Raw genomic sequence first — 21983 nt, 5'->3', positions numbered from 1 at the left:
TCTAAGTCCCCTTTTCCAACACCCTTGGCTTGGCTTCTGGAAATGATAAATCAGCTTTGTCTGTGGGAATCAAAATAGCTTTTGAGCTGTCCAACACCCAGAGAAAGGTCTTGTCCACAGGAGGGCTGAATGAAAGCTAGAGCCCCAGCCCTTGGATACAGCTACTTTTGCATGCACGGTCTCTGGAAATTATGCTAATATGACAAGCCCCTCCAGGTCTTGCTTACTCAGCTTGAAAATGGGCCAAACCTCATACAAAATATACTATGAGTCTGTTCACTTTGCAGGAGAGAGTATGTGGGTATTTTGTTTTGTTTTTTGTCTTTTTCCACCCATTTGGAGACCCTGTCTGTAGTACTCTCAAGGCATGAATTTCACTCACTCATTCTACACCAGCTTGCTGATACTGGCCAGGTGGCTTCTCTGAATCCAGTCCCTGCCCTCCTTACCCATGCTGACTGAGAGGAAAGATAAGACAATCTTAGGTCCTTAGAAGAAGGGAGATCTGGAGCAGAAATCGCACACTTTAGGAGAAAGGGTCAACGAATAGGAGGGAACAATTGGACTTGCATTTTAGATGTTTGGAGCTTGAAGACCCTCAGAAAAGAAAGGAAGGGCTGGTGCTGCATTTGAAAACGCTAATGGCAAGGCAGCTCTCAGGGCTGGTGCAAGAAGCTCTCAAAGGAAAAATTCTGTGAAGATAAAGTGAGATCAGCGAAAGGACCGGCCACAAAGTCAGGTGGATAGTACACAGTACCATCCATCAACTACTGCCCACCCTACCCTGCCAGATTCTGCCAATGGGCACCCACCAAGTCTCCTATCCTTCAGCCCACGAATCCTAATCTCGCCCGAATCCTGGGTGCCCGGCACGGTCCTGCTTCTTTCTGGGGGGCTCCTCAGGGTCTATGTGCTCCTGACTGTTGCCTGGGGGTCTCCGAACCCTCAAGCTCACTCGTGCATCCCTCTCCTCCCGCTTACTCAGGCCCTAACTGGCACGAGGTCCGGTTAGCCCAGGCTGGCTCTGCCCTTGCTCTCGGCCACCGACATCCTACTAAGGGAAGCTGGAGAGCCCGCTGCTGCTCACACCCGCCCGCTGCCCGCTCTCACAGCCGGCAACCCCAGGAGGGCCCCGGAGCCGGGAGGAAGATCCGCGCCGCTGGGTGTCTTCCGACCCCCGAGGCGCGAGGGGCGGAGTTTGCGGACCCGGGAGGGGGCGTGCCGAAGGGGCCGGGGCGGGGCGCGGGACTTGGTCCTGCAGGCGCGCTGCGGCTTACCCGGGCATGAGGCTGGGGGGCACGAAGGCGGCATTGAACTCGGTCAGTAAGGTGCCGGCGCTGCGGGAAGCCATGGTCGGTGCGGCGAGCGCGCGGCTAGCCCCGGCGCTTCGGCTCGTGCCCGGCGGTAAACAGCCCGCGGGTCACCCGGCAACTGAGCGCCTGGCAACGCGAGTCTGGCCCCAGCGACCCTCGCATTCCGGGACACTGAGCAGCCCCCACGGGGCGCTCCCCAAAGGTGCCGCCCCGGAGCGCCCCGTCTCTATCGTGCTTTGCTCTGACCACCCCCCACCGCCCCCAAAACCGAGCTTGCCCTCAAGCCTCAGTTTTCACACCCACGAATGGGCTCAGCTGCCAAATGGAGGTGGAAACGCAGTGGAGATGTCCCAAGTGCCCTGTCACGGCGGGTCTAGCGGTGACCGGCTTGGAACGCTATGGTGGGAAAGGACAGGCGGCTCACCTGGCTTTAAAGGAGGATCAGGCCCAGGAGTCATCCCTCCCACAGTGCCCCAGTTCTGTGGGGGTTCCAGGAAGAGGCTCTGCAGTAGGCCCCGCTTGGTGTGTTTGCCTAGGACTCTAAGAGTGTGGAGGGGGCGTGTGCATGCCCTTTGGGCAGGGGGGCATTTTTCTCATTAATCTCTCCTTTCTCCCTGGAAACTTCCTCTCCCCCTCCTTTTGTTCCTCCAGCTGCTCCACAAAAGTGGTTTTATAAGTAAGGGTCAAAAATCAAATTACAAAAATGTCTGGGTCGGTGATTTCCATTAGTCTCCAATCCACAGTTCACTGGGGCACAGGAGTCTGAAGTGTTGGTGTTTGCCCCACAGAGCAAATCATCTGAGGATCCCTGTGAGCTTTGCTTTATCTTAAGCCTCCCTGGACCTCCACATCTGGACTTCTCCAGGCCACCTTCTTATCAGCCCTAGGCAGTGTGCTGGGCAGGGCCAGGATCTTATGTATTGCATGAGGGTTAAGCGTATGGAGACAGCTTCCAAAGTGCCATGCTGTCTGTGATTTAGACCCAGACCCTCCCTCCCTGGCAGCAATTCTGGAAATCAATTAAGAATGCCTGCAGTTTGCCTTCATTGCTCACAGTCCATCTCTTCCCCTCAGAGGTCAGATGAGAAGCATCACCTGCAGAGTTGGACTCTGTAAATGGCAGCTGGTGAAGACCACAGACACTAATGAGCTCACAGGATGCCATTGCAACCAGAATTCTCCAGAGATGCTCTCTGACAGGTGACAAGGAAACTGGAAGAAGCCACAGGCTTGCAAGAGGCACAGAAAGCAGAACTGAGGCCTGGTGGGAGAAGGAGCCACAGGGATATGAGTGGAAGGAATGGCCACCCGTCCTTCAGAATCCAATCATATCTATTTTTTCCTGAAATCTCCTTGGGGAACATGCACCACAATAAGAAAAATGTTAGGAAAGAAATGTTGAAAGAGCAATCCCGGACTCAGAAGACATACCACTACTTCAGGAAGGCTTTCCAATGACCCCGATGGGGCTGCTCACAGCTCCCTTACCCTGTGCCCACTTGTGAATATTTTAGTCCATTCAGCTCTTCCACTTGAGGTTCAGCCCAGGATCTGGCTTGTCTCAGAAGGATCAGCTAACTAAGCTGAGATGCTATGTGCCATTTTACAGATGCAGAAAGTGAAGTTCAGCAAGGCTCAATCAATGCCTTGCCCAGGGCAGGTTTGTGCGCTTTTCCTAAAGAAGCACAGGGCTAAACGAAGTCTTCTGAAATTCACCCCTTTCAGGAGAAACCTCCAAGGACCTCAGGAAGAGATGGATTCTTTTTCTATCAAGTACTGCTAAGCCTTATAAACACAGATCACCTGGCCTCATGGGTGGGAAATGCTAAAGAGAAATTGGTTTTCTTTAAAAAAAGACACTGAACTTACCAGGATGTTAAAATTTTAGACATTCATTTCTATTCAATAAATGCAATTTTCCAAAACAATTCCTAATTCCATATGGTTAAAAATGCGTGGAAAAGATGAATATATGGGAGGAGCAGGAATTGAAGGAAAAAAGAAGAATTAGGAAAAAGAACAAATAGAAAGAAATAAGGAATAAGAATAGTATTAAGGAAACATCCAGAAGGAGGAGAGAAGGCTCTTGGGACAGGGCACAGAGGGCCTTAGGTATTGAATGGGGATTAAGAGTATCGAGGAAACATCCTGCAAGTTACTCAGGCTACAGAATCCAAGGGAGTACACTGTGAAAGTTTAATATTTCTCTTTTTAAACATTTAGACTTTGTTAGTAGGTCATCAAACTCACCCTTTTATCCTATCGATATTTATTGGGTATCCTACTATGTACAGAATACCCTGTGAAGCTCTCGGGTGCAAAGATGCTAGGCACCAGGGCCTCCCCCAGGTTAGCCGGGGGGGGGGGGGGGGGGGGCGGTGTTGGAGGGGGAAGAGGCACATGGAGCAGCCTCATATGCTGTGAGACGAGACAGGCAGGAGCCACACAGAGGAGGACCATAAGTTTGCCTGGGTGCACATGCAGAGGCACCCCCAGGAATGGGCACCTGAGGAACTGAGGCCAGGAGATTGGGTGGGGTGGGGTGGGGTGGAAGACATACCACCAAGACAGAATGACAAGAGTGCCAGGCTTGGTGGCGCACACCTGTAATCCCAGCAGCTTGGGAGGCTGAGGCAGGAGGATCATGAGTTCAAACCCAGCCTCAGCAAAAGCAAGGTGCTAAGCAACTCAGTGAGACCCTGTCTCTAATTAAAATACAAAATAGGGCTGGGGATGTGGCTTAGTGGTCCAGTGCCCCTGAGTTCAATTCCCAATAACCCCCGAAAAAAAAGAGAGAGAAAATGGCAAAGCCAGGATGCAGAGACCCTGCACAGTTTCCAGGAACTGGAATCGCGGCCTCCAGGGTCCCTTTCCCTACAAGCCCCTCCTGAAGGAAAGGAGGGACCATTCTCCTTTGTTCCTTTTAAATTCTGCCACAGACCTCCCTTCTCTGGCATCTAGCAGCTGATTAGAGCAGGAAGCAGGACAGTCCTCCTCCTGTGACACCTGTCAGCTGTCTGCCCTGCCCTAGCCTTCTTCATCCCCAGCCCTGGGTTGGATGCCTGGTCTTTAAGCACCACCCTTGCAGAACAGAAGCCTCTACAGCTGTTACTGCAAGCATCTCCAGTCCCTCGCCGCCAGTCTGGTCTGCAGCCCCAGCCTCTCTGCCTCCCAGGATTCAGCTCCCATGATAAGAAATCAGAACCCAGCTTCTCAGGGACATGATCTTAGGGCAGGGGACAGGTGGTCTCTTCTTCTCATAAAGCTTGTATTTCTGAGGGACCCCACTAGGTATTGCCCTAATGCTATCTGATTAATGATAGTTTTCTATCCAGGAGGCTTTGGACTAGGATTTCTACGGCACAGTGCCATCCATCTACAGCAGTCAAGCCTGGCTTGTCCAGGTTCCCTGAGCCTTGCAGGCATGAGTGACACAGGTGGTCAACTTGGTGCAGGAGGCAGAGTGGACCAACCCCCAAACTTCAGTGCTACAGTCCAGCTTCTGTGCACACAAATCACGAAGTTCCTGATCCCCATGGAAGAGGGTGCTCCCACTCCACTGCCATCTACCTGCTCTTGATAGAGCTTGCTCAGCCCTGCCAAGGAGCTAGTAGGAGCCTCCACTCCAGTTGCTGGGAGGAGACACCTGAAGCCGGACAGGGCTTTATCTGGGAGCCAGCCACTGCTGAATAATGAATTCCAACTCTGTGTGCACTCCCTGGCTGCTCACTGGGGGCACAACAGACACACACACACACACACACACACACACACACAGTAACACATGCTGGGCTGACAGCTCAGAGGGGCGGGGGCTGGCGAGGCTGGGAGGCTCTGGGAGTCGCTGGAAGGAGCAGCTCAGCTCGGTTGCCTTGGTCTCTGTGGGCAGCATCAGCAGGAGGAGGCAGCGGCAGCAGCAGTGGGGAGAAGAGGGAGGTGTGCAAGCCACGCTCCGCCAGCTACTCCCTCCACGCTGCTTTGCCTGCCAGTGCCCAGGCTGTCCTCGCCAGCATGGCCCTGCTCGTCCACCTCAAGACCGTCTCGGAGCTGCGGGGCAGGGGCGACCGGATTGCCAAAGTGACTTTCCGAGGTAGGGAAGCCCCTATCCCAGCTCTGCAAGCTGGCCCAGCCTGTACTCTGGTGGCTGATTGGGTAGGGCAGGGCTGGAAGGATGGATGGCAAAGTTTTCGCAGGGACTGGCACCATGAGGCTTTTCCTTGGTAGCCATCTGTCCCTGGCCTGACCGGCCCTTGAGATTGCCTGAAAATCAGGGTGCCCTGTATTTCCACATGTGTCTTTTTTTGTACCTGCCAACATGCCAGCACCCTGAGAGGGTGCAGAACCCTCTGCTCAGGGAAGCAGAAGCAAGGAACCTCCCACTGGGCTCAGGGACCCAGAACTGAAAGGCCCAGCCCTGCAGAGCCTTCCTGGTCCCTTCACCCCGTGTCTCAGGTTGATTTCTTTGGGTTCAATAAAGAGGTGTGGACTTGGAAGAGCAGGGTAGCTGGTAGAAACTGAGGCAGCTAGGGACTCTCCAGGCCCCAGGACAATGGAGATGGCAGGGATACTGTGGCTTCTCTCAGATCTACTGTTTTCCTGGGATCCTGCAACCCCTCGGCCCCTCCTCTGTCAATTCTCTTCATATCCTCTTTCAACTAATGTGTTAGGTGACCACTTATTACAATCTACCAAGGGTCGGGGCTGGAAACAGCTGAGCATGACCCAGGCCCTGGCCTCAAGGAGCTCGATCTGGTGGGGCAGGAGCACCAGTGGAAAGACAATCAGGACAGCTGCGTGATAGAGAGGTTGGGGACAAGAGCAGCATATGAACTGCAGAAGCAACACACTAATCCCAGTGGGGTGGCAGTCAGGAAAGGCTTCCAGGAGGAGTCAGCACTCGGCTGGCCAGAGCCTAAGGGATCAGCAGGAGGCAGCAAGGATAGGAGATGATGATGGGAGGCAGAGGGAACAGCATGCTCAAGGCTGGGGAAGAGCTGGAATGCAGGAACAGACAGAGGCTTCACAAGGCTGGAGAAGCTGTAGAAGCTGAGACCCCAGAGCCAGGCAGAGCCACGGAAGCAGGATGGAACTTCTGCAGTACACAGAGGGCCCCAGGATGTCAAGTAGGGACAGGCAGGCCAGGCTGCCCTCTGCCTTTTGCCACCCACCTTGGCTTCTCTGCCTGGCCACAGCCCAACTCTCTGGTCCAGGGGATCTCAAAGTACTCCTCACCAGATCCGGTCCCTCCTACCCAGAGAGGGTTCTGACAGTGGGGCAGAGATGGGGGAGGCTAAGAGCGCCACCACATTGAAGACCAAGTGAGCCTTGGGTCCAGGCTGCACGCAGTATCTGCAACTGTACCAGGAGGGACGGGGAGATGTGGCAGCCCCCACATAATGCTCCAACAGAAGTCCTGGCCACCCCCAGCACCCCCTCACAGGCCTTGGGTTGCCCGGCTGCAGCCTGCTGTGCATAGAGTAGGGTGGGGGTGGAGGTGACAGCAGCAACTCTGTTGGCGGGAGGAGGGACAGGCAAGGCTGGCAGCCTGTTGCTTCCCAGACCAACCCATGCCCACCTTCTCTGCAGCACCCTGCATCTCCAGGGCCACCTGCCAGCTCACACTGGCTTTAGGAGAAGCAAGTCTGCTGTTTGATCCGTGAAACATGGCCCTGTGTTCCACACACGGCCCGGTGCCTGGCTGCTCAGCCCACACGTTGCTGTCATAAGACAGTCCAGGCTGAGCAGGGTTAGTCCCATTTCAGGCAGAGAAACAAAGTATAGAGAGACCTGCTTGGGTGGGGAGGCTGAAGTGTAGGACCTCACCCAGGTTGCTCAATCCTATAAGCTCTGTTTTTTCCCCCAGGGTCAACTGGGGTAAGCACCTGTCCATCTGAGACCCAAATTTTCCTTTGAGCAGTGAGGCTGACCACCCAGGAATTAGCCTATCTGCAGCCTTGTCCCTGTAGGCGGAGTGGAGAAATCCATTTCTAGGCTCTACGTTTGCAGATAGCTATAGGCAGAGCTTCTGGGGAAGGGGGCTGGGCAAGTAGCAATATAGGCAGAAGACAAGCAGATTTTCAGAAATAATCCTTTGTTACAGAAAGGCCTCAGCCATTCACCCTCTGCATCCAGCAGCTGACAATGATAAGCTCCCCAAAAGGCCAACCCCAACAACAGTTCAGAGGGAGCAAACCGCTTTGAATGAGGCACAGTGCTTCATGATACGCACAACCACTGTGGTGATTTAGCAGGAAGAATCCAGAAATTTGTGATCAGTCAGAGGAGATACTGGTTCCAAATTCCCCAGACCCCCTGAGGGAGAGGGGAAGTGTTCACTTCAGTCTTATCCTTTCTCAGCTATAAATTAATTTGCTGCATCAATCAGAGGGCCATGGGAGGCAGGGTGGGCAGGGCCTCTGAGTTCTAGCCCACCCTTGTGCTCAGTGCTCAGCCACTTGAGCCCCCGGACATGGGGACTTGGGCTGCTGGAGAACAAGAATGAGTGACAGACTGTCTGGGGCCAGCCAGCCCTGTCATCTCCTGTCACCCTCCGTTCCTTGAGCACAAGAAACATAACATCCTCAAAACATAAGAGTGAGGATGTTTTGGGTGAGACGGTGACAACTGAAGGCTGAACCTTAGTGCCACACAATACACATGGACTGACCACTGTCATAGATGACTGCCTGGGCAAGGCTTCTCTGGGGGTTCATCCCTGCTCCTTCTCTCCCATCCCCATCCCAAACCCCACCCCACTGCATTCCCACTACACGGCCAGTCCCCAGAGAGGCCGACCTTTTAATATTGCCACACCTTAAGACCATTTCTTCTGCCCAGAATGATCCCCACCCTCCACTTTGAGAATTTCCATTAACTCTGGGCATGCTTCAAGGCCTGGCTCACATGCCACCTCCTCCAGGAAGGCTTCTGTCCCCTTGCAGCACTCTGTGCAGCCTCCTACAGCTGTATTTTAGGGACAGGCCACGCTTCTGTGTGCACTACTTCTGTGCACCTTTGAGACAGATCAGATATCTACTGAGTTCTGTGCTAAGCACCAGCTGCTCCTCAAGATGAGTAAGAAATGGCTTCTGTCCCTGAGGCCTTCTCTGTTGAATGGGTTTAAATTCTTCTACTGTGGCACAGCCACTCTCTGGCTCAGCTCCACAACTGTAAACTCCAGCTAGAACTTTCTATCCAAGGGAGATCAAGGAACTAAAAGAGATCCCAGGAGCTAGAAACCACAAATTTTGTCTCATCCTCCCTCTGTTGACCTCACCAGCTCAGAGAATCTTCCAGGGCCCCAGAGGGAGGCTGACCTCATCCTCTGGCAAATTTTGGGGGATCCAGTTCTGGATCACAGGTGGGAAGCAAGAGGGGATGTTGTGGCCCTCCCTCTGAGCATGCTCTTCCTGAAGCTTGCTGTGTTGGCACGGGGAACAGGGTGGGGACTGCACAGTCCCGCCACAGGAAACCATGCAGGGCACACAGGCTGAGGGGGACCCAGGGGAGGGGTAAGGTGCAAGATGGGCTGGAACAAGGAGCTCTTGAACTGGGTCTTGGAAGACATGCCTGCCTGTCCATGTGGAGATGCAGAAAGAGAGGCAAGGAGGGGTTGACAGGAAGGCCAAGCCATCTGGGTGGGGACACCAGGACCTGCCAAGGGGGGATCCCAGCTGAGAACAATGGCTGGGAAGCCACAGCAAAACTACTGGAAGGGGCAGCATAGGGCCAGTGGTGACTGCTGGGAAGAGACTGGGCCCTGCCCTGTACTGCTGTTGCAGGGAACATCTCAGACTCCAAATTAGATTTATTTCCCCCTGTGAAATGGGGGAGTTGTCCCTCTTGATGATAAATACAACTTCTATCTGGAAATTTCTCTGCCATCCCTGGTAATGGAGGCAGAGTATCCCAGTGCCCCACCCCTGAGATGATCCTGGCTATCTGGGCCTGCATGTGGAGTGGACTCCACTCCAGCCTGGTACCACCACCCTTGGAGAACAGGGTGAGCATTGCCCCCGCTGAGGGCAGGAGATAGGGGGTCCCCCAGGACAGCCTCTGCAGGTGGTGTACACAGCTCTGTGCTTTTGCCATTAACACATAGGACCCAGCCCTGGGCCCTCCACACTTCCCAGAGCACACAGGGCCCTTTCCCACCCCCAGAGAAGCCTTCTCTGCCTCAAGCCCCAGGTGGTGATGTTCCCTCCTCCTCCTACCCAGAGCAAGCCCAAGCCAATGCAGACTCAGCTAAGACTAGGCAGTGCACCCAGAAAATTCCCCAGGCTCTTCCTGCTTTGATAAGAGGAATATATTTTCATGCTATAAAAATGATTGTAAAAAATCGTCTTCTGCTGTACAGCAAGAAAGCTGCTGGAAACATCCAGAGAGAGCAGACTCGCAGATGATCTCCAGAACAGCTGAGGCTGGGTTCTCCCGTATGCCTTTACTACTAATAGGAAAGCTTCCTCTCTCCCACCTGCACCCATCCTTGAGTTTGAAACTTCTTTCCTTTTGATTTTTTTTTTAATAATAAAAAGCCTTGAATATACACAAGAGTAGGGGGAATAACCCCATCCATTTTCAAAGACTATCAACTATGCCAAGCTTGTTTCCTTTATCTCCCTTTCCATTCTCCACCCCAAATTATTTCAAAGAAAAAAATACCATATTTACATCTGTAAATACTCAGAGCATAGCTATGAATGATAAGGATTTTAAAAACCTACCTACTTTATCATTCAAAAAAAAAATACCAATTCCCTAATACTGTCAAATAACCAGTGATAATTTTCCTAATTATCTCATCAATGTCATGGATTGCCAGTTTATTAAAAGTTTTGTTTTAATGTGTTTTGTAAATCAGGGCTCTGATCATTTATTCACCTGGACTTTCATTCATCTCCAGTAACAAATATTTACTGAAGTCCACTATTTGCCAGGCATCCTTCTTGACCCTGGGAGGACTGTGAGAAGTGAGCCAGACTCGGTTCTTGCCCTCAAGGGCAAGGCAACTGTTGCACAGGCGTTGTGAGTGGATGCCAGGAACTATGGAGAGAGAGGCAGGGGCCAAGTCGGAACACGGCAAGGGAACCCTGCTGAGATGGGGAGACCAGAAGGTGGCCTGCAGAGTGATCCAGAAGGAGTTCAGGAAAGGTGGGGAGGCCCTGGTGTATCTCAGCCACCCTGGACCAACAAGCAGCCAGTAGTAGGCAGGCCCAGGAGGGAGTCCTCCCTGAGCACAGGGTGGTTGCTATTTAAGCTGGCCCTGGAGGGACCATAGCATTTTGGCAATTCAAAGCCAAGGAAAGGCCCCATTCCAGGCAGAGGGGAACACAGAGGGTCTTCAATGCTTCAGTGTCACACTAAGGCCTTTGAACCTGGCTTTGTAAGGAGACAGGAGACACCAAACCTCTTAGAAGGAGAGTGGATGCTAAGATCTGGATTTGGAAAGAACTCTTGGGGGTCAGGACTGCAGGCAGGGAGTGCAGCCAGGGCTGTGGGGATGGAGGAAAGGGATGACCTGGTATTGAGAGGAAGGGCAGCGCTGGGACTGGGGAGTGGGCAAGAGGGCAGGACAGGTGACTCTGTGCAGGAGCAGAGCAGATTGTGGTCCTGGGGACCAATGTAGATGCAGGGATTTAGGAGATGACCTTAGCTTGTTCTCTTCCTGACTCCTACCCATTAATAAACCCTGAACTCTGGTAGACATGGAGATGCCGGGCTGAAAGCACCTGGAGCCATGACCATCCAGGTGGGCACCGTCAGGGCTGGCACCTTGGCTGCTTCTCCAGGGCCAGCACTTTGCCTGGCACCAAGCAGACCTGAATCAGAAGTGTGAGAAGGTGCGCTGCCTGCAGACGGGGCTCCTCTGCAGCCTGAGGCTCAAGGAGCACCAGGCAGTGATCCATTTCTCTCAGTGACAGTTCCAGAAAGGTCTCCTGAGACAGAGAATACCACGTGATACCCTGACTGCTTCCTTCAGGGACAGACCCACTCCCTACATACTGGTTTAAAAGTCTTTGTTCCTATTTTCTTTTTCTCAACTGCAAAAATGGAGGTTGGTTTTCACTCATTGATTTTTTTTAATGAAGTTGAAATTTAGGATAAAATCAGCATTGCAGCTTTGACAATATTTGTATCCCATTTGAGGGTGTAAAAACAGTTATCCTCCCATCATACTTCATATGTTCCCAGCGCCTGGCAGAAAATGGGTACTCTGCACAGTTTGTGGATCATTAGGACCACAAGTTCCTCCATCTGTCACACTATTGGGAGAACCTAGAACCCAGCAGTTGCTAAATGTGTGCTGGTACTGTCCTAGGCTCCAAGAGAAACTCCAGATTCCCTCTCTTTCTCAATGCTAAGATCTAAAATATGGGCGCCAGTGACTCTGGTTACTTGGCAAAGTTAGAGTAAGCACCAGGAGGAAGTAAGGGTCTAAGTCAAGCCAGAGAGGGTTGAGGCTTAGGAGCTCCGTCCTGTCCCTGCCTCTCCGGAGAGCCCATGACCTGAGCTTGAGTCTATGCTGTGCACACCTGGTATTAGCAGGATAGGAGAAGGGAGGCAAGTGGAGGTTGAAATGATATTTGAATAAGATTTATGTAAAACAAAGGGTTAGAGAGAAGGGGCCTCCATTTGGCTGAGAGATGGGGCAATGGAAAAGCAGCCTTCCCCTGTAGGAGGCCCAGGGAGTCTAGTCTCCAAGTATGGCTCCGTGAGCTGCTGATGATTTTCAGAGAATACACTACTCAAGGAACTTACACATAGCTACTTTTTTGGACAATTCATTTTGAATTAAATTCCTTCATTCAACTGTTATTAAGAAACGGAACTCCTCATAGGGAAGAAAAGTTTGTTACAAGAGATAATCACAACCAGGCAAAAAAATCAGGGAGATGGAAGATTTGCCAACCCTGTCAACCAGCTTCACCTAATTGATATTTCTAGGACATTACTCCTCAAAACTAAAGAATACGCATTTTTCTTAATCGCACATGGTATACTCACCTTGACAGACCACAGGCTGGGTAACTACCACTCTATCTCAAAAGATTGACATCCTACAGAGTTGTCCTCTGACCACAGCGGAATTCAATTAGAAATCAATAGCGATAAGATATCTTAAAAAGCCCTAAATATTTAAAAATTTTAAAATGATCTATTAATAACCTATGATCAATGAAGAAAACAAAAGAGAAATTATTGAATGTTTCTAACTTAATGATAACAAAAATACAACATATCCACATTTATAATTTTAAAACATATACCAGAAAAAGAAAAGGGTAAAATCCATGATCTAGGCTTTGGCTTTAAGAAGCTACCAAGGGAAAAGCAAATTAAACCTAAGTCTTGAAACCATTATGCTAAGTGAAAGAAGTCAGACCACATATCATATGATTCCATTAATATGAAATGTTCAGAAGAGGCAAGTCTATAGGGACAGAAAGGTTAGTGGATCAGCGGCTGCCAGGGGCTGCGGTAGGGAGGGTGGGGATGACTGCCTCTGGAATGGAGCTTCCTCCTGTGGTGATGAAAATATTCTGTGTTGATGAAATTACACAGTGACCATGGTTGCACACCCCTGTGAATATACTTTAAAAACCACTGAATTGTACAGTTTAGAAGAGAGAGTTTAATTTCAATAAATAAATATGCCCCCAATTTCCCCAAATTAGACTCAAATATAGTAAAAGGAAGGAAATAGTGACAGGCAACAGAGAAAATTGACAAAGTCAAAAGATATATAAACCCTAGCAAGAGTGGTCAAGAAAAAAGCAAGAAAACACAATTACCAATGTCAAGAATGGAAGAGGGACTAACATTACATTAAAAAGAAAATAAGAGAATATTATAAATAACTTTATCTCAATAAATTCCACATCTCAGATGAAATGGACAAATTCTTTGAAAAACAACTTACCAAAGCTGACACAAAAAGAAATGGAAACTATAAAGAGCCCAATATCTATTAAAGAAATTGAATTTGTAATAATAAGGATAAAGAATGACAATAAACTTCCTTCCAAAAAAAAATCAGATAATAGCAATCAGATAATACCAATCTTACACAAAAACTCTTTTAGAAAATAAAGTTGGAAGAAACTTCCCAAATCACTTTATGATATTCAAACCTGACAAAGATCTTCCACACATGAAAAAATCAGAGCTAAACATCTCTTATAAACACAGATGTAAAAATCTTTAACAGAATATTAGTCAACTGAATAGCAATTTATGAAAAAGACAACACATCATGACAAGTGAATTTTATCTTACAAATGCAAGGTCAGTTTAAAAATTAGAAAATTAATCAAAGTGTGTCACTATAGTAACACAATAAAGGAGAAAACCCACATGGTTATATCTATAGATACAGAGAAAGCATTTGAAAAATCCAACACCCATTCTTGAAAAGAAATCTTAGCAAACTAGAAATAGAAGGGACTTCTTTGATTGGATGAAGGATGAATTAAAAAAAAAAAAAAGAATCCAACATCATACTAACTCCTGAAATTAAGATCACAGGCAAGGCAAAGTTTCCTCTCTCACCACTTCTGTTCATCAGATTGTGCTGGAATTCTTGCAATAAGACAAAAAATACAGGGGAAAAAAGAAGTAAAACTTTCTTTTTTCACACACACACAAAAACCTGATCAGTTATATTAAAAAATATATCCAAAAACTACTACAACTAACGAGTAAATGTAGTAAGCTTTTAAGAGACATGATTAACAATACAAAAGTTAATTTTTATGAAAAAATCATCAGTTGGAATATAGAATTTAGAAAAACTAAAAAAATTACATTTATAACAGCATAAAAATTATAAAATAGGGCTGAGAGCGTAGCTCAGTGGCAGAGCACTTGCCTTGCACGTGGGAAGCACTGGGTTCGATCCTCAGCACCACATAAAAAAATACACAAATAAAATAAAGGCATGCTATCCATCTATAACTACAAAAAATATTTTTTTTAAAATTATAAAGTATCCAGAAATAAGTTTTGTCAAAGACATGAAAGACCGCCACACTAGAAACAAAATACTGAGAAAAATATAAGAAAATACATTCTTCTTGTTGATTGATAGATTCAGGATTGTAAAGATGGAAATTCTCCATAAACTGCTATACATATTGAATACAATCCCAGGAAAAATCACAACAGGTGCCGAGTACAATGGTGCCTGCCTGTAATTACAACGACTTAGAAGACTGAAGCAGAAGGATTGCAAGTTCAATGCCAGCTTCATAAAAAAAGAAAAAAGGGCTGGGGATATATCTCAGTGGTAAGGCACCCCCTTAGTACCAAAAAAAAATTATAACAGGCTACTTCATAGAAATTGAAAACTATTTTAAAACTTTATATGGACATGTAAAGGATATAGGATAGCCAAAGCAACCTTGAAAATGGAAGAAAGAGTTGGAGATTCAAAGCACATAATGATAAGGATCAGTGTGGCATTAGCCTAAGAATAGATACTTAGACCAATGGAACAGAATAGAATGTCCAGAAATTGATCTCATATATATCCAATAATTGATTTTCATGTAAGGTGTTAAATATCTAGAAGAACTCTGTGTGTGTGTATGTGTGTGTGTGTGTGTGTGGTGTGTGTGTATACATATACACACACATATATATACACGTATATATGAGTTAGGAGTTTAAAATTCATATACTACCTCATATTACTATTAATAATAATTCAGAATAAATTATAGAACTAAGCATAAAAAACTATAAGCTTCTAGAAGAAAACATACAATACCTTTGTTATATTCTTGAGTTAGACAAAGAATTCTTAAAGAAAATATAAAAAATATCAAACACAAGAAATAAACTTCACCAAAAATTGATAAATTGGATGTCATAATAATTAAAACCTCCTATCCATCAAAAATCCATCACCGATATAATGAATTGCAAAATCATTACCTGGACCACAAGAGCTAGACATGGGAAGGTAAGCCACACACAGTATGAAAATATTCACATTTATGTGACAAAGAACTTGTAGCCAGAATATATAAAGAACCCCCATAAATTGATAAAGACAAATGAACAAATTTTTTAAATAGGCAAAAGATTTGGATAGATACTTCATAGAATAAGATATACAAATGACAAAAAAAAAAGCCACATTAAGATGTGGTCAAATATCATTTATCAGTAGAGATATGAAAATAAAAATTACATTGAGATACTATTCTACACGTATTAAGATGGCTAAAAATTTAAAAACATAACAATAACCAAATGTTGATGAGACCATTGAACAGTTGAAACTTGTTTTGCATTGCTGATAGGATTGTAAAATTGTATAAGCACTTAAAAATGCAATTTCTTGTAAAATCGTGTAAGCACTTAAAAATGCAATTTCTTGTAAAATTCAACAGATACCTGCCCTATGATCCAGTCATTTGCTCTTAGGTATTTCTTTATGAGAAAGAAAATCACAAGTCCACAAAAAGATGTTTACAAGAATATTCACAGCATCTCCACTCCTATTAGCCTGACATGGAAAGTAATCCAAAAGTCTATCAACAAAAGAATGGATCAACAAGTTGTGGAATATCACTCAACAATAAAAAACAACGATTTCCAGTTGTCCCTCCATATCCATGTATTCCACACCCACTAATTGAACTGAGAATTAAAAATGTTTGGGGGGAAAATTGCCTCTGTATGAAACACATACAATTTTTTTGTCATTATTCTAAACAATGCAGTACAACTATTTACACAGCATTTACATTGCATTGGGTATCACAAGTCATCTGGAGATGACATAATAAAATGCATGGGAGGATGTGCATAAGTTAAATGCAGATACTAGGAGATTTTGCATAAGGTACTACAGTATCCCTAGATTTGAGTATCCATGGGGAATTGGTTTAAGGAACAATCATCAGATATTGAGGGACAACTCAATATGTATGCACTGATATAATGAATTGCAAAATCATTACCTGGACCACAAGAGCTAGACATAAAAATGTACATTCTGTAGGGTATCATTTGTATGAAGTTTAAGATGGGTGAAACTAATCCTTGGTGACAGAAATCAGATCAGTGGTCACCTGTGGAGAGTGTCAGAAATTAAATGCAAAGGGGCCCAAGGGCATATCTGAGGGAAATGGAAATGTTCTATATCTTGATGGTGTGGTAATTACATAATATATGATTTATTGAAACTCGTTAAAATATACACTTAAGATCTGTGAATTTAAATTTTACCCCCTAAGAAGAGATAACTATACCTAAAATACCTTAAAACTTGAACTGTTACAGAACATGAAGAAAACATTGTTTCTGGTTATATGATACTAAAAATGCATTACAGATGTGATTCATACTAGGGGAGACCATTTTTATATTTAGCACATAACTTAAAGGTCTAAGGGAAAGACAGGAGTCTTTAGGAGAATAACAGCTATTTCCTGAGTAATCAACTCTGCTCAGGCACTATTTTAAGCTCTATCATTTTCTCCAATTTATGGATGAGGAGACGAAGGTAAAGAAAGTTAAATAACTTCTCCAAGGGCTAGCAGGTGGTGGGGCTGGGATTTGAAACCAGGCCCTGCGGCCTGCAAGCCACACCCTCTGTCCTGTGCCCCCTCTGCTCATAAGGGACTTGAAGTTTCACTCAGACTTTCTCAAAAACAGTCTCTTGCTGATCATCACAATGGTCCCAGACCAGAAAGCTGGTCTAAGATGGTTACCCCCAATTTTAAATGATGACTCTGAGATCCCAAGGGTTGGACAGTCAGCTCCAGGACTCCCAGCCCATGAACCACAGCACCAGGCACTTGGCCTGGCTCTTCTCCCTGAACCTGCACCCTGCTTCCTGGCGCTCCGTGGGAGTGACTGGCCTTCAAAAGAAACAGGTTCCCAGCATCTCAGGAGGCTGAGGCAGGAGGATTGGGAGTTCAAAGCTAGCACTGAGTAACTCAGAGAGACCCTGTCTCTGGAGAAAATATTTTAAAAGGGCTGGAAATGTGGATCAGTGATTAAGCGTCCCTGGGTTCAATCCCCAGAACCAAAAAAAGAAAAAGGGAAGGGGAAGGGAGGAGAGGGGAGGGAGAAAGAGAAACAGACTGATCAGTGGGCCCTTTCTCAGAGAACTGCTGTGCCTGAACACAGGGAGGGGAGGCGCTGGGGGGTGCACAGCCTCACAAGAGGGAAGCATCCCCTTGTGCAGTTCACACTGAGGCTTTGCTATTTTAAATAAGGCAGGGAAGTACCAGTGACAGGTCTGAGTTTCAAGGAGTGTCATATGCTATTTCTCAGCTCACACAGGGTAACAGCAATAACAGGCGATGCTGGGAAGATGGCCAGATGGCTGGGTGCTGGGATTTGTCCTCAGACCTTCTCCTTCCTTCCACGGGCCACTCCCTGCGGACAGACCCTTCCATTGCTCCCTTCCCAGCAGGACTCACTGTCCAGGGCCCACTGTGTCAGGCTCCGTCCCCTGCCCCACACTTAAACACTGACACACACTCTTCTCTCCACCCAGAGTCCCTCCTGCTGTCTGCTCCCCAGTCCCTCTGCACGTTGACAGCCTGTCTACTCTTCAGTGCCCACGTCCAGTGTCTCAACAATGCCTTCCTTGGCCCACCAGATGGAAAGTCATTTCTTCTTTTCACACGTCTCTCTTCATACTTCTTACATGTCAACCACCAAACTCTGCCCTGTATATAAGCCTCTTCTATGTCTGGCATACCACTCCCCACTTTCTGGATTGTAATAAGCTCTTAAAGACAGCAGTTGATCCCCTGTACTGGGGCAATTGGCAGGGCTGATATAGACTCAGAAAAGACCCACGGCTAGCTGTGGAAAGGCACAGGGGCCAGCGTCCCTCCATGCCTGTCTTTACTCAAAGGTCTGGCCCCAGCAGGGCAGGCTGCCTGGAAGAAGGAGCTCTTTTTGGGCAGGTGGGACATTTTGTACATAGCATCTAAGAAGCTAGCATGCTATTCAGCCCATGAAACCAATATTGGGCTCGCCTGCACTTAGGGGCCCAGCTACAGTGGACATTTTTAAACAATGAATGACACAAAAGTTACTTCTATTAAACTTTGGAGTCCTAAGCCTCTCCAATAGGGAATGGGTATAATCCATATCATGGCACTTATTACACTAGGAGCACAGATCTGCAATGTATACCCCATTTATTGGCTCAGGGAAGAGTTTGTTCCAAACCAAGCAGCTCATCTACCCTGGGAGCAGCGGCCTCTCAGGGAAGGATGCTGTTCAATTTCCCATCTAACTTTCTCCCTGGATCCACAAGAGCCTCTCCATGCAAGGAAGAGACTATTTTCTTCAAGCTTTATTCTCAATCTTCCTGTAGCAAGAAAGCTGATTGGATATTGGGATTTTTAATGGTTTTGTCTGAAAGCCATTCAAAATGAAACTGAAATGCCAATAAGACTGGTGTCAAATGGAGTAGATGTTAAGGGGAAATGAACTTGAAACAAGATGGGGTTACTGATAACTGAAAGGCGATGATGAGGTCCCTTGGCTCTGTGCCAGTGAAGACAAAAGGGCCACCCAAGTGATGCTGCCACTGTGTGTCCATACCCTCCTACACAGTGGCTCTTCAAAAAGGTTTAACAATGTTTTGCTTTTTTAAGTTGATCTTTCCACTCTTTCTGTATAATTGATTTGTTTCAGCAAATCTTTACATGTATGTATGTATGTATATGTGTGTTTGTGTATGTGTGTGTGTGTAGAGAGAGACAGACAGAGAGACAGAGACAGAGAGATTTCAGCTCATCCCGTTTGCTGAATACTCACATCTGTATCCCTAGTGCCTAAGCCAGTGAGGGTAGCGCATTTTCAAACAGAGTCCACATGTGAATTCTGCAATGGCTAATTTCACAGTGTTTGACTTCCTTTCTAATAGGCTATGCAAATACTCAAGCAGTGGAGGGTTTGAGCCTCATGCTTAGATTGGAGCCCATTAGAACCAGTCTCCTCCTTGGAGGTCCCCACCATATCTCCCCCTGGCTGTTTTTTGCATCCTTGAGCACAGCCATATCAGAGCCTCATTAAGACCTTTCTAGGATGCACAGCTCTTTGATTATTCAGAGCGGCAGGTTCTTGGGGAAGCCTGATGCACCACTAGGTTCACCTGATTCTCGATTTGTATCGTGTATATCACCTGCGGGGAAAATTAGCAGTTGAAGCTCAGGCTCCATCTCTCCTGTTTCCTTCTCCTCTGACCGCTGCCTTGCAGGGGACTTGTTAAGATTTTTCTATTTGATTTTTTTTCTTTGTTTTGTCCCTGGCTAGTACTAAAGATTATTTCTTTTCCATCTTTTCTACTTCGTATCTATTTTCTGTATAAATGACTCTGCTTTATAGCTTCTAATTATCTCAGATGCAATCCTTCCCCACCTGCCCCCACCCCAGGCCCCCCCCCACACACACACACACACTCAGATTCGCCACATCGCTATTTCAGTGAATCCAACATCAACCCTGCCTTCCTCATGAGACTGGGGAGCAAAGTCAGTTCCTAGAGGGAACAGCCTAGCTGAGTCTCCTTCCACACCCAGCCAAGGCGCCATCTCAGGGGAGGGTCAGAGGGGCTCCTTAGTTAAATGAGGTCTCCCAGGTCTTCTGTGGAGAGGGAGCATGCATACCAAGAACCGTCCTATATTCCCAGCCCTGCCCGTCAATGGCAACCCATCCTAACCCCCATCTGGAGACAGCTCTTTCACAAAACAGACCATTTATTGGTCTAGATTAGTGGGAACTTAAAAGTGTTTTTCTTTCAATTTTAAGAGTAAAGCATGATCTTTTTTTAAAAATCCATGTATAATATCCAGTAAATAAAAAACAAAAGGTCAAAGTACGCTGCTTACAATATCTGTTCACTCCCCCTCTCCAGGGAGGACCAACTTTAATAGTTGGAAATTTTTTTCTAAGCACATACAAAATAGATACATAGAATCGGTTGTTTTTTAAAAAATAGGATTAAAAAAACATCTAGGATCCAACCATACATGCTATTATTTATTTATTCATTTGTGGGTCATTTCAAAGAATAATAGATTAATTTTAAGTAATAACTTTTTAACCTATCCCACCTCTGGTTTTCTCCTTATAAAAAATTATAGCCCCTTCTCATGTTATTCCAAATCACCCCCCAAAAAGGTATTAATCCTCCCTCTCTGCACCATTTCTGCATTTTGTGAAAATTTTTTATCTTGGGATATATATTGTATAGTATTGAACTAGGGACTCTTCGAGGTCCCTGGCTTCCCCTTCTTGGCCCCCTGAGGAAAGGGTCCCATGCATTTGTCCATCCCTCTATCCTGAGTCCCAGGATGTGGCCCGGTACATCAGGGACTCCTCGGGTGAATGCTTTGCAAAGTGAACTGGAGGAGATGGTCTCCACACATGGCTGCCTCGTGCCCCTTAGTTCACACTCGACTATCCCCTGATTTAGTTTTCCCAGCAGCTTGGGTCAGTTCAGATTGGATGGGCCAAAAAGACGACAGCCTCTAACACCCAACATGCCCTATTTGGTGGCATATGGATGTGGGGGCAGCCAGGGGTCTGGGACAGTATATCCATCCTGCACTATTACTTGTGCCAGCAGGGAAAGAAGGGACCAGGTACCGAACACAGAAAAGAGAGAGGTCACATGAGACTCTCCTCTCGTAAAGGCTCACAGAAAAGGAAGGGAGATGAGGCTCTGGAAGGGGTGGAGGAGGCCCTTGGAACAGGGGTCTGGGACTTGACTAGTTGTCCCAGACTTTGTTTGGGTGGGAATTCCTGCCTGTGGACCAGGTCACAGAAGGTGGCTGGGCTCCACAGACCCCCATCAGCAGGAAGGGAGCTTGCCACTCCCTGGAACAGGCTTCTGCTAGGGCAGCAGGGCCTGGGGACCAGTAGAGCTGGGGGGCGTGGCTGCAGAAGAAGGTCAAGAGAATCCCTGGGGAAGTGGCCAGGGGAGAAGAGAGCCCTGGGGTCCACTCCCATGTCTATTCTGACCAGCTTGGCCTTCCTGGATTTTAGTATCCCATTTGTAAAATGGAGCGAATGGCCTTTGACCTGCCTGCCTTAAGGACTGCTGAGGGTCAGAGAAGAGGTGACATGGGGACTCACCTCATCCTGGAGAGCTGCATAGCCCTGAGATCCAGCAGTTCATGACCATGGTTTTTTTTCATCAAATGCTGTTACAATGACTCTGGGGCTGAGGTCTGACCCAGCTCGTTGTTAGACAGTCCTGACTAGAGTCCCCTCTCTCCCCCACGCAGGGCAGTCCTTCTACTCCCGGGTCCTGGAGAACTGCGAGGATGTGGCTGACTTCGATGAGGTAGGCACCGTGTGGGACCTCTCCTCGGGCTTCTCCAGAAGCACTGAGCCCAGAGGGGAGCAGTTGCCCTCTCTGTCCTCAGGGGACACATCTGGCCCCAATCCTGGGTGGGTGGCTTGCACAGAGCTCCTCAGCTCTCCTCACTGCTACCTGGCAGGAAATGGTGTGGGAGGGTGTGGAGGAGCCTCTTGTCCTCAGTGAGAATCCTCCCCTGTGTGTGAATGATTCTGCAGAGAATGGCAGACCAGGCCCAGATCAATGGTCCACTGTGTGACTGGGGCGTTTTTTCTACATTCCACAGGGATGTCGGCCTGAACCTGAGCTGAGGGCTTAACGGGGTA

General features: G+C 47.3%; 1 protein-coding gene across 1 annotated transcript in view; it reads left to right on the top strand.

The window, feature by feature from the left end:
• Positions 1–1349: 1349 nt before the first annotated feature.
• Otof (otoferlin) overlaps positions 1350–21983 on the top strand; it is an 87585-nt gene continuing 66951 nt past the window's right edge. The window contains exons 1-3 of the mRNA XM_076833887.2: positions 1350–1404; positions 5203–5403; positions 21584–21642. Coding sequence (XP_076690002.2) covers positions 1350–1404; positions 5203–5403; positions 21584–21642 — 315 coding nt within the window. The remainder of the gene's footprint in view (positions 1405–5202; positions 5404–21583; positions 21643–21983) is intronic.

Source organism: Callospermophilus lateralis, chromosome 14, assembly GCF_048772815.1.
Source record: "Callospermophilus lateralis isolate mCalLat2 chromosome 14, mCalLat2.hap1, whole genome shotgun sequence".
NCBI lineage: Eukaryota > Metazoa > Chordata > Mammalia > Rodentia > Sciuridae > Callospermophilus > Callospermophilus lateralis.
Note: the sequence above shows the minus strand (reverse complement) of the source record. Positions and strands in the feature narration are given on the sequence as shown.